The sequence below is a fragment of the Lactuca saligna genome, chromosome 4, assembly GCF_052625555.1.
Source record: "Lactuca saligna cultivar CGN05327 chromosome 4, ASM5262555v1, whole genome shotgun sequence".
Classification (NCBI taxonomy): Eukaryota; Viridiplantae; Streptophyta; class Magnoliopsida; order Asterales; family Asteraceae; genus Lactuca; species Lactuca saligna.
The window spans coordinates 299500046-299512560 of record NC_136420.1 but is presented as its reverse complement, the minus strand read 5'-3'; the positions used below and the strand labels follow the sequence as shown (position 1 = coordinate 299512560).

The window sequence follows — 12515 nt, the reverse complement described above, 5'->3', positions numbered from 1 at the left end:
GATGACAGCCTAAATTACATTGAGAGACCAATGGCGATTTTGGATCACAAGACAAAGGAGATGAGGAATAAGAGGTTCGAGCTAGTGAAGGTGCGGTGGCAGCACCATAAGGGATCGGATTAGCCTTAGGAGCCCGAGGAGGAGATAAGGGAGCACTACCCAAAGTTGTTATCAGACACAGCAGACTTCGAGGACGAAGTCTAAGACAAGTAGGGGAGAATTGTAACGTCCCATTCTTGGTACGCATCTAATTTATTTAAGTCTGTATATTGTAATAGCTACTCGACGAGTTGGTAGCCCTAACTAGTCGACTAGATGCCAGTTTGGACGTAGGGGTTTAAGTGATCTACCTGACAAGTCGAAAGCCTTGACTCGAAGAGTAGCTCCGTCAGGAGGAAACCTTAATATTTAGGGTTTGCACCCTATTTAAGCATCATATCATGCCTCCACCCCAACCCTTATCACCTCCACAACCCACTCTCGAAACACTAATCAACCTTGTGTGTTATTGAGCTAGTTTCTCACCATTTTGTGTGAATTGAAGTTAGGAGGAGGAAGGAGACCCTTGGTGATTAAAGAAGAAGCAGTAGATCCAGAGCGTGTGTTGCATTTTTAGACCCTTTGGAGGTATAAAGCTTATACCTTGGCTTCTTTTCACTTAGATCTTCTTCTAGGGTTGCATGTTGTCATTTTTGGTCCATTTCCAAGGCCATTTCCGAGTTTTGAGTTTTTTAGGGAAGTAAGGACTTCAGATATGGGCATTCTTGAGCTCTAGAAGCTAAAATTTGCCACCTTTATTCAGCCATGACCTCATTCCTTGCATTAGGTCTTCGTTTTAGCTTGGTTTTGGTGTTTTAGCTTCATAACACCATGCATGCACGTAAAGTTAGCAACTTTACGTGTTATGCTAACCTAGGGAGTCCAGATATGTGAGATAGAAGCATTAGAAGTGATTAGAATCGACTGTATGGTTTTGGAATTCAAAGGACTCGACTAGTTGTTCATGTGACTTGGCGAGTGGAGTCGTGATCCCTAAAACCTTTTCTGTTTTCGAGTGAACTCGTTGAGTTAGTAAGTAACTCAGCCAGATGGACAAGATCTAGACTAAGAAGCTGAAGAACTCGGCGAGTCTGTGAAGGTACATGACGGAACTCGGCGAGTCTACGAAAGGACTCGACGAGTTGACTTAGTTTATCACGAGACTGATAGCATAGGACTCGATGAGTTAGAAGATAACTCGGCGAGTTAGGTTTACCAGGAGTTGACATTGGCTTTGACCTTGACTAAGAGCGTTGACTTTCACCAAGGGTAAAATGGTCATTTTACCCTGAGAAGGATTTTCAGATCTTGACTAAGTATTATTGTGATTTTGATAGTTAGGGAGATGTTGGAGCATCTACCAGATATTCCTCACTGCAAGATTTCACAAACAGCTTTGCAAGGTGAGTTTTATCCTGTAGGAACAGGTCTAAGGCGCCAAGGCTGGCATGTTTAGTTAGTAGTAGTTCTGGATTACGGTTTGATGTCGGGCGGGGCCCAATGTAGGGTTATATGTTTTATTCCGAATCTAGATCTGATGTCGAGGAATGCTTGTATGATTGTATGCTTGATGTCTTTGTGATTCTTGCATATGTGTGTGTTATTTGTTAGGAGTTCTAGACTTCGGTCTGATGTCGGGGAATGCTCGAGGAATATCTAGTTAGTATGTATGATAGTATATTTCTGGACTCCGGCCCGATGTCGGGGCGGTTCCCGAGGAATGTTAATATGTTTCTGGATTCCAGTCTGATGATGGGGTAAGCCCGATAAATATCTTGTTAGTATGATATGATAGTATATTTTCGGACCTCAGTCTAATGCTAGGTGGGACCTAAGGAATGTTTTCATGTTAGTATATGTGATATGTTATATGTTTGTTGATATGTTATTATGTATGTCGAGATCTGCTCGATCCCGGGTGGGGCCCGATGCCAAATAGGGTTCGATGATGGGCGGGTCCCGATGTCGGGAAAGCGGATGTCGAGCTAGACTCGGTGTAGCAGGGGCAGGGCCCAAGATATCTTATATGTTATGTGTATGGTATGTGGTAGTTTGAAGGAGCTCACTAATATTTGTGCTTACAGTTTTCAGTTTGGTTTCAGGTACTTGAGCTAACAAGGGGAAGGGTTCGGGGTGATCGCATGGCACACACCACAGTTCCCAGCCTGGGATATTTACTCTGATATTGGATACATGATTTAATGCATTGACAAATTTTATGATGTTTCAAGTTACATGACTTATGTTTTGATGTGAAGTTTCATTATTCATGGTTTTTGATAATGATTTAAAATTTTTTGATCGTATTTTTGGGATGTTTCAACTGATCCAACAAAGTTAGGGTTTTAGACGGACATTGCAAACATTGAAATCTAACTAATAAACAAAATTCATTTTTGTCAAATGTTTTTTTTTTTTGACACATGTCATTTTCTATGAGTTTTTTTATAATTTTTTTTCTCTTTGTCGTTTTTTATGTTTTTCATTTTCTTTAATTTAAAATCGTAATTTTACTATAGGTTTATATATGTAAGCTAGATAATTCTATTAAATTTCAGAATAAATACTCTAGAACTGTTTCTTTCTCCCGATTTCAAATTTCCTACAATTAAAACTTAAATCTTTGATATCACGCATAGGTATCCAATTTATATATGAAATATTATTTTATTAAACATGTGTATTATACGGGTCTCACACCTAATTACAATGACAAATTGATACAAACTGAAAACTTAAACTAAAATTGTGATATTCATCAAACTATAAGGTCTATTTTCTTAAGAGAAATTAAATTATCTTTTACTTTTTATGCCTATAATTATTCATACCTACTAAAATTATAACAAATCATCATTCAATTTTATTTTATTTGATATATTCTTAATATAGCATTGATGAGTTACTTAAAAAATTATGAAATTATTACATTTGTCATAGAAATATTTATAGGCATAAAAAATAAAAATAAATTTAATTTCTTTTTTCTTAAATTTAGCAGTATATAATAAAGTGTTAAACGTAATATTATATGGAAAGGAATCTAGTGGTAATGTAGTGGCAGACAAAATATGAGGGCAACTCTCCCTAATGTTGGAGAGGAGATAATAAATAATAAAAATGATCAACTTGGTTGTCGAAATTTAAGAATATTAGGTATTTGCTGTGCAAGATTACCATATTAAATATATTTTTATGTTGTACATAATGCAAGTTAGATTTGTATTTAGTGAAATTATAAATCTATTATTGATTTAATTTCAACACATTTAAAACCAATTTCTTCTGTAATATTATTGTATTTGTTAAAATAATGGTTATTTTTTCTATACGCTTGTGTCGATTTAGAAATTGAAAGTTTTTTTTATTTAATATTCAACGTTAAAAGAAGTAATATCAAAATTTGGACCTTCTGATGTGCGTTTGTTGTGTGGGGTGAGCCAATCGTGTTTTTGGAATATTTAAATATTATTTTATTATGTAAGATATTTTAAATACTCTTGTTTTGAAACTCAATCAATCAATGTGTACTTAAAAGATGCCATATTATTATTATTTATTATTCATTGGATATGATTCTTCCCCCCTTGCCTTTTGATTTTAGGTACTTAAAAAGCAATCTAATAAGAAACTCCATTATGTTTCCATGGTTTTAAATATAGCAACAATAATAATTGACTTAGAACCTTATATTACTATTTTCTCCCTATAATCACATGGAAGATGATGTTTTCCGAAACATTAAACATGAGTGGTTTAAAAGTTTGCCCCTATATATGGATCTGAACGTTCATCATTAGGTGTACATAAAAATATCAAGATCAGATGCAAATCAAAATAAAATTATTTGCTTCTAAATATAATAAAGCTTAAAAACAAAATCAAGAAGTAACAACGTAACACCCCTACTTTTTCTTTTAAGATCATAATATTGATATTTTAGATATCCTTAATTTACAAGGTTCATGTGTAAAGTTGTTTTATATAAATCTAGCATTTTAGGTATACTACAAAATTTCACAACTCATTGATTCCACTTATCCATAGTGCTGACATATCTTGTGTACTTGTGTTCTATCGTCAGATATGGTTTTGTGAGTAGGGTCCCACCTCACCCTACCATGACCATATACATCATCCATACTGCGATCACCAATAATACAAGCAAAACGTAAACACTTTGACAAAATTGTCTGTTTTTTATAACGCATGCCATGGGGCTTTATGCCTTTATCACCACACTACCCAAAATAAAACCACTATTCTTTAAAGATACCAATGGGATTTTCACACAACAGAATTAAGAGACAACCATCATTGCAAAAAGCCAAATCGATCCATATACAAGATTCAATGCACTATTACATGTCATTGTAGCATGAGCAAAAGAAGATGTACCTTCTAAAAAGCTAAACGTAACTCATGAGATGAAAAAGAGTGAAAGAAAACTAGAGTTTCACACAAAGAGTCAATCAGTTCACAAGTAGAAAGTAAAAACCCTAAAAAATAATCTTGAAATATACCAAACTTTTTCTTGAATTCATTCTTTTATATCAAGTCATGTTTAAGCTTAGAACTTGATACATCCATGGAGACTGTTTGAGTGGTCTATCTGAAGAACTGTTGTTGTTTCTTCTGTTGCTATTCATAAAGCCTGAATTCTCTCTTGAGATTCTTTCTATTCTCTTTGTATGACTCGACCCTGTTGAAGACGATGAAAAACTTGGCACGGAATCTGATGATTCGGGCTTATTTGTCATGTTCCTCCTTCGATTAAAACTTGTGGGGGCCAACGTCAGCTCGATCTCACACTCGTCGTCCTCAAGTTCTTGATCATTTAATGTTTCTGATACACGATTGTAATCTTTACCTGTTGTCGCAGGATGTTCCAAATCAAACTTGTTCTTCTGTTGTTGATAATTGAATGATATGTTTTCTTGATGATTATGTCTTGTTCTTTGCACGTTCTTCATCAGCATCTTCTGAGTTTTATACAATCTATGAAGTTCATATACCTTCATTCAAAGAAATATTAATCAACACCCATTTCCGATAACCTTTTTTGTTCACAGAATCTATAAAGAAAGTTAATTTTTATTAACACGTGTATATACCTGTTCTTTGAAGGTTTCTTCATGCTTTAACATGGCCATCTTCATACATTCTTTATCATCTGGCTGAACAAATTTATCCATCTTTCTCCTCTCCAATCTTCAAATCTTTAGATCGACAAAAACCTGGAGCGAATTCGAATTCTATATTTGATAATCAATTTGCTGAGAGCTGCATTTGTAGGACATATATAAATAGATTTAGAGATTGCATGGCTCCAATGTAACACAAAAGGTTAAGAAAGAATTCAAGTCCAGATTCTTTTTTGTTTGTTTTTATTCATGCCACCTTCACTGCAATAATTATCACGACAATAAAGAATCTTGATCGACAACCATTGTCTTTACTCTTTAATGGCGATCTATATTTTTTCAACTACAAAATAAAGTCTATGATTGCATCAGGAGATGAACTCGTGGTCATGCACCTTATACAGATCCATTTCTTGAATCATATGGTTGAAAACAACGCGAAATTCACAAGATAACACACGTACACAGACACACATACACCACAAAGAAGTAGATAAAGACGGCTTATTCGAGATTTACGTGAAATACCCAATTTGAGAAAACCATGGGAGAGAAAAGCACATCAATCATATGGATAAAGTTTTGACCTATTGCAGAAATGGTGAAGAACAAGAAGAATAACTAATTGGTTTCTAACCTTTTTGGAAGTGTCAAGTTGGCAGTGAAGAAGAGGTTTCCAACTCCAGAGTTTCTAATGATTGTGTTCGAACGATAAGATGAAATAAAGCGGATTTGGAGAGGGTGGGGGTAGGGGTAGGGGTAGGGGTTGGGTTGTATTTCTTACAACTCATAATTATAATACATAATAGCCACGAACAGCTAATCCGTTTGTTTGATACGCATGATAATAACTTAAAGAGAGACACCCTGCAACCCTCATGTTCACAATATATAAATTCGTTGAATAATTAATTACGCAGATATTTTATAAAAAGTATACCTTACCCTCTTATATATAGAAAAATTTTGATAGAAAATTATATCAAAATACGATATATGTGAATGCATAGGTTATAAAAATAACTATTTTTATGGTTTATTTTTTATTAAAAGAAACAGAAAATATCAAAATTCTTCAATTTTTGTCTTTAAAATTTTAGTTTGGATTTACATTATGCGTCTAAATTGTATCATGTACAATATTTGAATAATATCTATCATTTTACTCAACACGATTTTCATTCGTATGTAAATGATCAATGTGCATTGGCGGATCTACTTGCGAGCCAAAGGTAGTCCGTGCTACCTTTCAAATTTAGTCTAGTAATATAAATATTTAGATAATTTTTTTTATGTGGCAGTGTTAAATACATCCGAAAAATATAGCTACCCCATAATTACTTATAAATCCAAATTCTTTAAAGCCTAAGTTTAATACAGCACTACTGGAAATTTGATAATAGAATACACCACAATTTAATACGGTTGTAATAAAATATGTATTATAAATATAAGGGATGTACATAAACATTTTAATTTCCTTGTTCTGTCTTTTTTTTATTATTATTATATCAAAGGCGAGGAAAAGTTCTTTTCGTCTCACCTTCATTTCTTTCTCCGAACAACCACTCCTTCTCTCCTCCTCCTCCGACCTCCGCACCACCATTTATCCTTCTCCCAACGTTCACCTGAGCACCGCATCTTTCCTTTTTTTTTACCAAATAGAAACCACCAGAACTTTTGCCTTACCAAGGGCTTTCATTTTTCAGATATAAGATCTGATGTATGATTGATTATTTGAATACGATGGAATATGTAAGGCGAAAAGGATCATATGTACTGCATATCAGAGCAAATGAATGGCAAATCGGATCAGAGATAGGGTTGTTGTTTCATCGCTACTTACACTCCTAAGCGTGATGTGCCGATTATGACAAGGTCTGAGATGTAACAACCCGATATTTCAACTCTATGTAAACGACCTAAAAAATCAAGTATTGTAACCACGTTCGTTATAATGAAATTAATTTCGAAAATAAAATATCCAAAAATCACTAATTAATTTACCTATTATGTTAGATGTCATTAAACCGTGATCGTATGTAAAAACGCCCAAATCTGACTTCATATAAGGAAGTTATGAATTTTCCAAGATCGGTTTAGTAACTGACAGCTAAAAACTCGAATCAGAGATCGAGCGATTTTTGACCGGAATGACCTAAATGAGAATCGAAGGTCTCGACAATAGCTTTTCAACGGTAAAAATTCTGGCAAAAACAGACGTCAGATAATGAAGTTATGCATTTCTAATGAAATTTTCTTACCACAACCTTTTAAAAATAAATAATAAAAATAATTTCAAAATTTGCTGATGGAATCTAAATGAAAGTTGTAGACTATAGTCTCACCTACGCGTGGATATAAAGAACGTCGAAAACGGAGTTCGTATGAAGAAGATATGAATTTTTGAAGTTTATTAAATATTAAAAATATAAATTTTAATGGAAATTTCGGTATTATCCGAAGGCTGAGCCACGCACACGTACGCCCAGCGTACGCGAGGCCTAGGCCTCGAATCGTCCACGTCGCGCCCTATGCAAGGCTATGCCCCGTCCCATCCGGAGTCTGAAGCAGTCGAGGATGCGCTCATGCGTGACGCACGCGTACGCCCAGCGTACTCGCGTATGCCCCGCGTACGGAGGCGGTTCCCACCCTCTATAAAAGGGATGCGAGGGTTCCGAAGAAAAGAGCCATTTCCTCTCATCTTTCTTGCGTTTTTGCCTCGTTTTCCGTGCACGTGCTATCCCGAAGTCCCGGTTACCTTGCTCAAGTCCCGAGGGTCGTTTGTGCTCCCGAGATTTCTGAGAATCCCGAGAAAATCCGCTTTTTCGAGTTGAAATTTTGTCCGGTTTTCATACCGCCTTCTCCGATCTTTCAAGTAAGTTCATACCCCTATAACTCACACTTTTAAATGTTTTATAAATACTTTTATATGCTTTTAGAGGTGGGGGGGAATACAAGTAAAACACTCGATTATTATTATGTGTTATATAAAGTTTCATTATACGCTTTTTTATCAACGGAATCATATGTGATTTATAACTATTATAGGGAAACTTTCATATGCAAATTATACCACGATAACATTTTATCTTTTGAAATAAGAAATGATTTATGTATTTATGTAAATCAGACACTCTGCTTATACTATATTTATGTGTGTCGGTTTTGGCACTACAAAAATTATACTTTTCATAACAGGTGAGCATTTTCACTAGAGATTATTATACAAACGAAACACACTTTTAGGAAACTATAATAGGTATAGTTTTACGAGAATAGTACGAACTTTTACACACTAGAAATACTATTTCAAGAAGTTACTCTTATGTACAAGAACACACGAACATTTTTACACGTAAATCTGTTTTCTACTAAGTTTTGTGAGACATTAAACTTCACGTACGCTCGAGTACACATTTCAAGTCCTGTATTATATACCATAATCCCTTGGAGGGGGAGCATGGTGTTTGTGTATAGATCTATACGGGGTTGACAACCCCGCACCCTGACTGTTAGCTACAGTACACCATTTGGGGTGACAAACGTCAAAACATTCCAACGCCTGAAGAACGTTGTGTATAGGCATTCCTGGTCAATAGCATGGTTATAAAACTCACATAGAGTATTAAAAACACATTGATTTACAGGGTTTTTCAGACGTATTAAAGGTTTTATACGTACATAAATTAACTACTTTAGGCATGAAACATCTAATTGTGATACAAGTTTGGAACTTCTAAACCACTACTCACAGATGGGAAAACATCAACTTTCTAAACAAACATGGGTTTTGATTTAAGGCTACATTTATACTAGTAGGAAATATGGGATTTTCTATAAATTAACAAACAAAAACAAACCATTTCATTTTAGTTCATACAAATACTATCATTTAAACACTTATGAAACTCGCCAGCTTAAATGCTGATCTACTCTTTCAAAACTACGTGTATGTCCCAGGGACTCAGTAATTGCAGGTACCAAACAGCTTTTGCAGAAGAAACGTTGCGGCGCCAGTTTAAATTCATATTTTTGGCATCATATTGTAACTGGTTTTGAACATGTACTCTTTTAAACAATGTAAACTTTCAGTTATATATATGATGGTTGTATTGCTTTCTTTACTATGTATTCATTTGTTACGTTACCACATAAAGTCATCTGCCCCCGAACGTTTCCATCGTTCCGGTTTGGGGGTGTGACATGAGAATACAAAAGGAAGGTGGCAATTTGAGTGAAAAAGAAGAAGAAGACATGCTTATTGTGGGGAAACGCAACTTGCAAGTCGTACGCCTAATTTTGAAGAGTTGGGAACGAAGAAGACGAGGAGACATGGATCAAATGAAGAATTTATCAGCAGCGGTAATTCTCTTTCTAATTCAACTTCCAGTTCTCCGATAAACCTTTGTCTCTCTTATCTCTCCATTCTAACTTAGACGATAACGCCTTTTGCAATCAAAACTGTCTATGTCGATGGTAATAACATTGAATTGCGTTTATTTTTGTATCATTATAGTTGTCTAAATCAAATATTTGGTGTGTATTTGTACTTATATGATGTCTAATGAACTAGGTCTACTATTCATGAGTTATGATTTCTTCATCGATGAAGAAAAACATTACTAAAGTTAGGAATTTGATAAATTAATCTAGATTCTTCTATAATTTTTTGCAATTTTTTGATGGCCCTTAATATTGACTTCGTTAAATTTGTTTTTTATCAAATTTTTGATCTTTATGTTTAAATTGATTCACCATTGCAGACTTAGATTAAATTAATGACTATGGTTTGATTGTAATTTATTTGAGCATAAAGTGTCATTCACTCATACATTTGTTATATGTTATACAATAGGTTGTTGTTGTTATCAAATTTTATACTCCAAATGAGCTCCGTGTTCATCTAATGGTAACACTAAACGTAAGGATCTTAATATGTCATAGTATGTAAGTTGAGTTAATTTTTAGCTCTATATTTGATTGGTTTAAGCTTTCAGGTCCAACAAGTGCAGTTTCTTTCTAACACTCCTCATGTTTACAGGTAGATGGTAATCAATAATATTTTGATAGAAAAATAGTGATTAATGTTAAAGAAAAACATACAATATAGTTTCAACTAGCCAATTTGCTTAGAAATAGGTTGAATTTTGGCTATCTAATGTAGGCAATGTTGTAATTAAGAACTTACCTCTACTAAGACAGATATGTCAATATTTTCAGAATTGATTGTATGTGGAAGTTAATTATGTTACTGCAAGTATGCATTATTTTTGTATGTGTCAAGACTTATTAGAATTTAGTTTTCAGACATGACTTTGATTTTTGGTCTTGAATTCATCTTGGTGTCACACCCAAACTTATAATATGTTACTTCACTTGATATTGCAGGGGTATGTTGGAATTCACAGTTTAGGGTTCCGAGACTTCTTGCTGAAACCAGAGCTTCTTCGAGCCATTGTAGATTTTGGCTTTGAACTTCCTTAAGAAGGCAAAGTCTTGTACTTCTGTTTGTTTTCATTCATTAGTAGTTACATATTGTATACTAATATGCTCCTTCTACTTTTTCTCCCGAGTTTCTTTCCTAATTCCTTTGTACATGTGTACTTAAGCTAATTATATTATATTTATCTTTCCTTTTTCAGGTAAATATTACTTCCATGCTCATCATTTCAGTTAGATATTTGGTTTGGTGAACCTTTCCATTTATAGGAAGAAGCCGACATTTTTACTTATGAAGGATTGCATTCGCTTCATCAGTGTAACATGAGTGCATACCACAGGCTATCTTAGGAATGGATGTCATTTGTCAAGCCAAGTCTGGAATGGGGAAATCGATGTTTTTGTTCTGTCTACACTACAACAAATCGAGCCTGTTGCAGGTCAAGTTGTTGTACTTGTCCTGTGCCACACTTGAGAACTAGCCTATCAGGTCAGATTTTCATTTGTAACCCCTAACAATTTGAAAATGTTAATTTTCATCCATGTCTCACTTTTTGTGTTTTTGGTCATATAGATCTGCCATGAGTTTGAAAGGTTCGGTAGATAGTTGTCTAATCTCAAAGTTGTTGTCGCTTATGGAGAAGTCAACATAAGGAACTGCTAAAGAATGAATATCCTCATATTGTTGTTGGAACCCCTGGAAAAGTGCTAGGGCTTGCTAGAGATAAGGATCCTGGATTGAAGATGTAATAGAAATTCAATGGCTCTGATATTTAATTACTCTTATTAAGGTACATTAATATATGTTTCTTAAAATTTATTCTGGTTTGGAATGGAATTGTATTTATGTAAATATAATAGGGAGGGAATGGAATCATATAGTGGGGTTGGTTGGCTGCTGATTAGGGCTGGAATGGGCTAGAATGTCATGAAAATCAATAATATGTATGTATATAGGACGTTTGTGTTAGTGATTCAAGTACGGTTATATTCATGTATTATATTGATTCAAGTACGGTTATATTCATGTATTATATTGATTTATGATCGTATTAGATTGTATTTTTGATTGAGATATAATGGGATATAGAGTACGGTTAAATAGTCGTACTCTATTAGTTAGTTTAATCTAATACTCCCCTCTATTAATACGGCTCGTCATTTGTACTATATGTAGACTTTCACCCGTATTAGATCACGGTTTTTCTAGAAGCTACCCCTAACTTATATATCCGAAGTGTTTAAATTTTGAATTTAATATCCAACTCTATCAAAACATTTTCAAAAAAGATAATAAATTTTTGGAAGCAGCTTCATTACTAGAAGAAAAAAAAAAAGAACATTGCTAACTTTAAAAATGATGAGTTTCCACAAATTTTTAAGAAGATGTGTGCTTTTTGTGAGAAAACAAAAACATAATATTTAAATTATGGAAATGTGAGAATATTACAATATCAATATAACTAATCAACATCATTTTGAAGTTGAGATTTTCAATATAGTTTTGTATATACAAATTCAAGAATTTTTTGGATCAATTTAGTGAAGTTAACATTGAATTGATAGTGAATATTGCGGCTTTGAGTCTTTATGATTTATTTGCTTGGTTTGATAAATCAATATTGTTTAAGTTAAACGAGATATATAAAATGATTGTGATGATTCACAAAGAGTAGATCTTAATAGCTATTATCACTTTTTGCTTAATGAGGAGAAATTTATTAACTTGAAGAGAATTACGGACATCACTCGTTTGTCGGTAAAATAGCGATACATCACACTTTTCCTTTGGTTATATATTATTAAAACTACCTTCGTTTTTACTCGTCACAAGTTGAATAATTTTTTTTATGTCTAATGAAATTATGATTTTTTATTTTTTTAGCTTAT

The 12515-nt window shown here is 33.9% G+C and overlaps 1 protein-coding gene across 3 annotated transcripts; it reads right to left on the bottom strand.

Annotated features, from left to right (window-relative positions):
* Positions 1 to 4339: 4339 nt before the first annotated feature.
* On the bottom strand, positions 4340 to 6008 carry LOC145043861 (uncharacterized). 3 transcript variants are annotated; one of them, XM_078992631.1, is made up of 3 exons: positions 5821 to 6008; positions 5154 to 5322; positions 4340 to 5054 (listed from the first exon to the last, which is right to left on the bottom strand). In XM_078992631.1, exons 2-3 carry the CDS (start codon positions 5232 to 5234, stop codon positions 4593 to 4595), a joined length of 543 nt encoding a protein of 180 aa, XP_078848757.1. In that variant the 5' UTR covers positions 5235 to 5322; positions 5821 to 6008; the 3' UTR covers positions 4340 to 4592. The 3 variants fall into 3 exon arrangements, with proteins under 3 accessions (XP_078848757.1, XP_078848759.1, XP_078848758.1); XM_078992633.1 differs by lacking the exon at positions 5821 to 6008 and adding an exon at positions 5712 to 5732; XM_078992632.1 differs by lacking the exon at positions 5821 to 6008 and adding an exon at positions 5703 to 5721.
* Between the last annotated feature and the right edge of the window lie 6507 nt (positions 6009 to 12515).

Coding starts and splice junctions, on each gene's coding strand:
- LOC145043861 (XM_078992631.1), bottom strand. CDS start 5,234: ATGGATAAATTTGTTCAGCCAGATGATAAAGAATGTATGAAGATGGCC. Junction 5,055..5,153: donor AAGAAACCTTCAAAGAACAG/GTATATACACGT, acceptor CTTTGAATGAAG/GTATATGAACTTCATAGATT.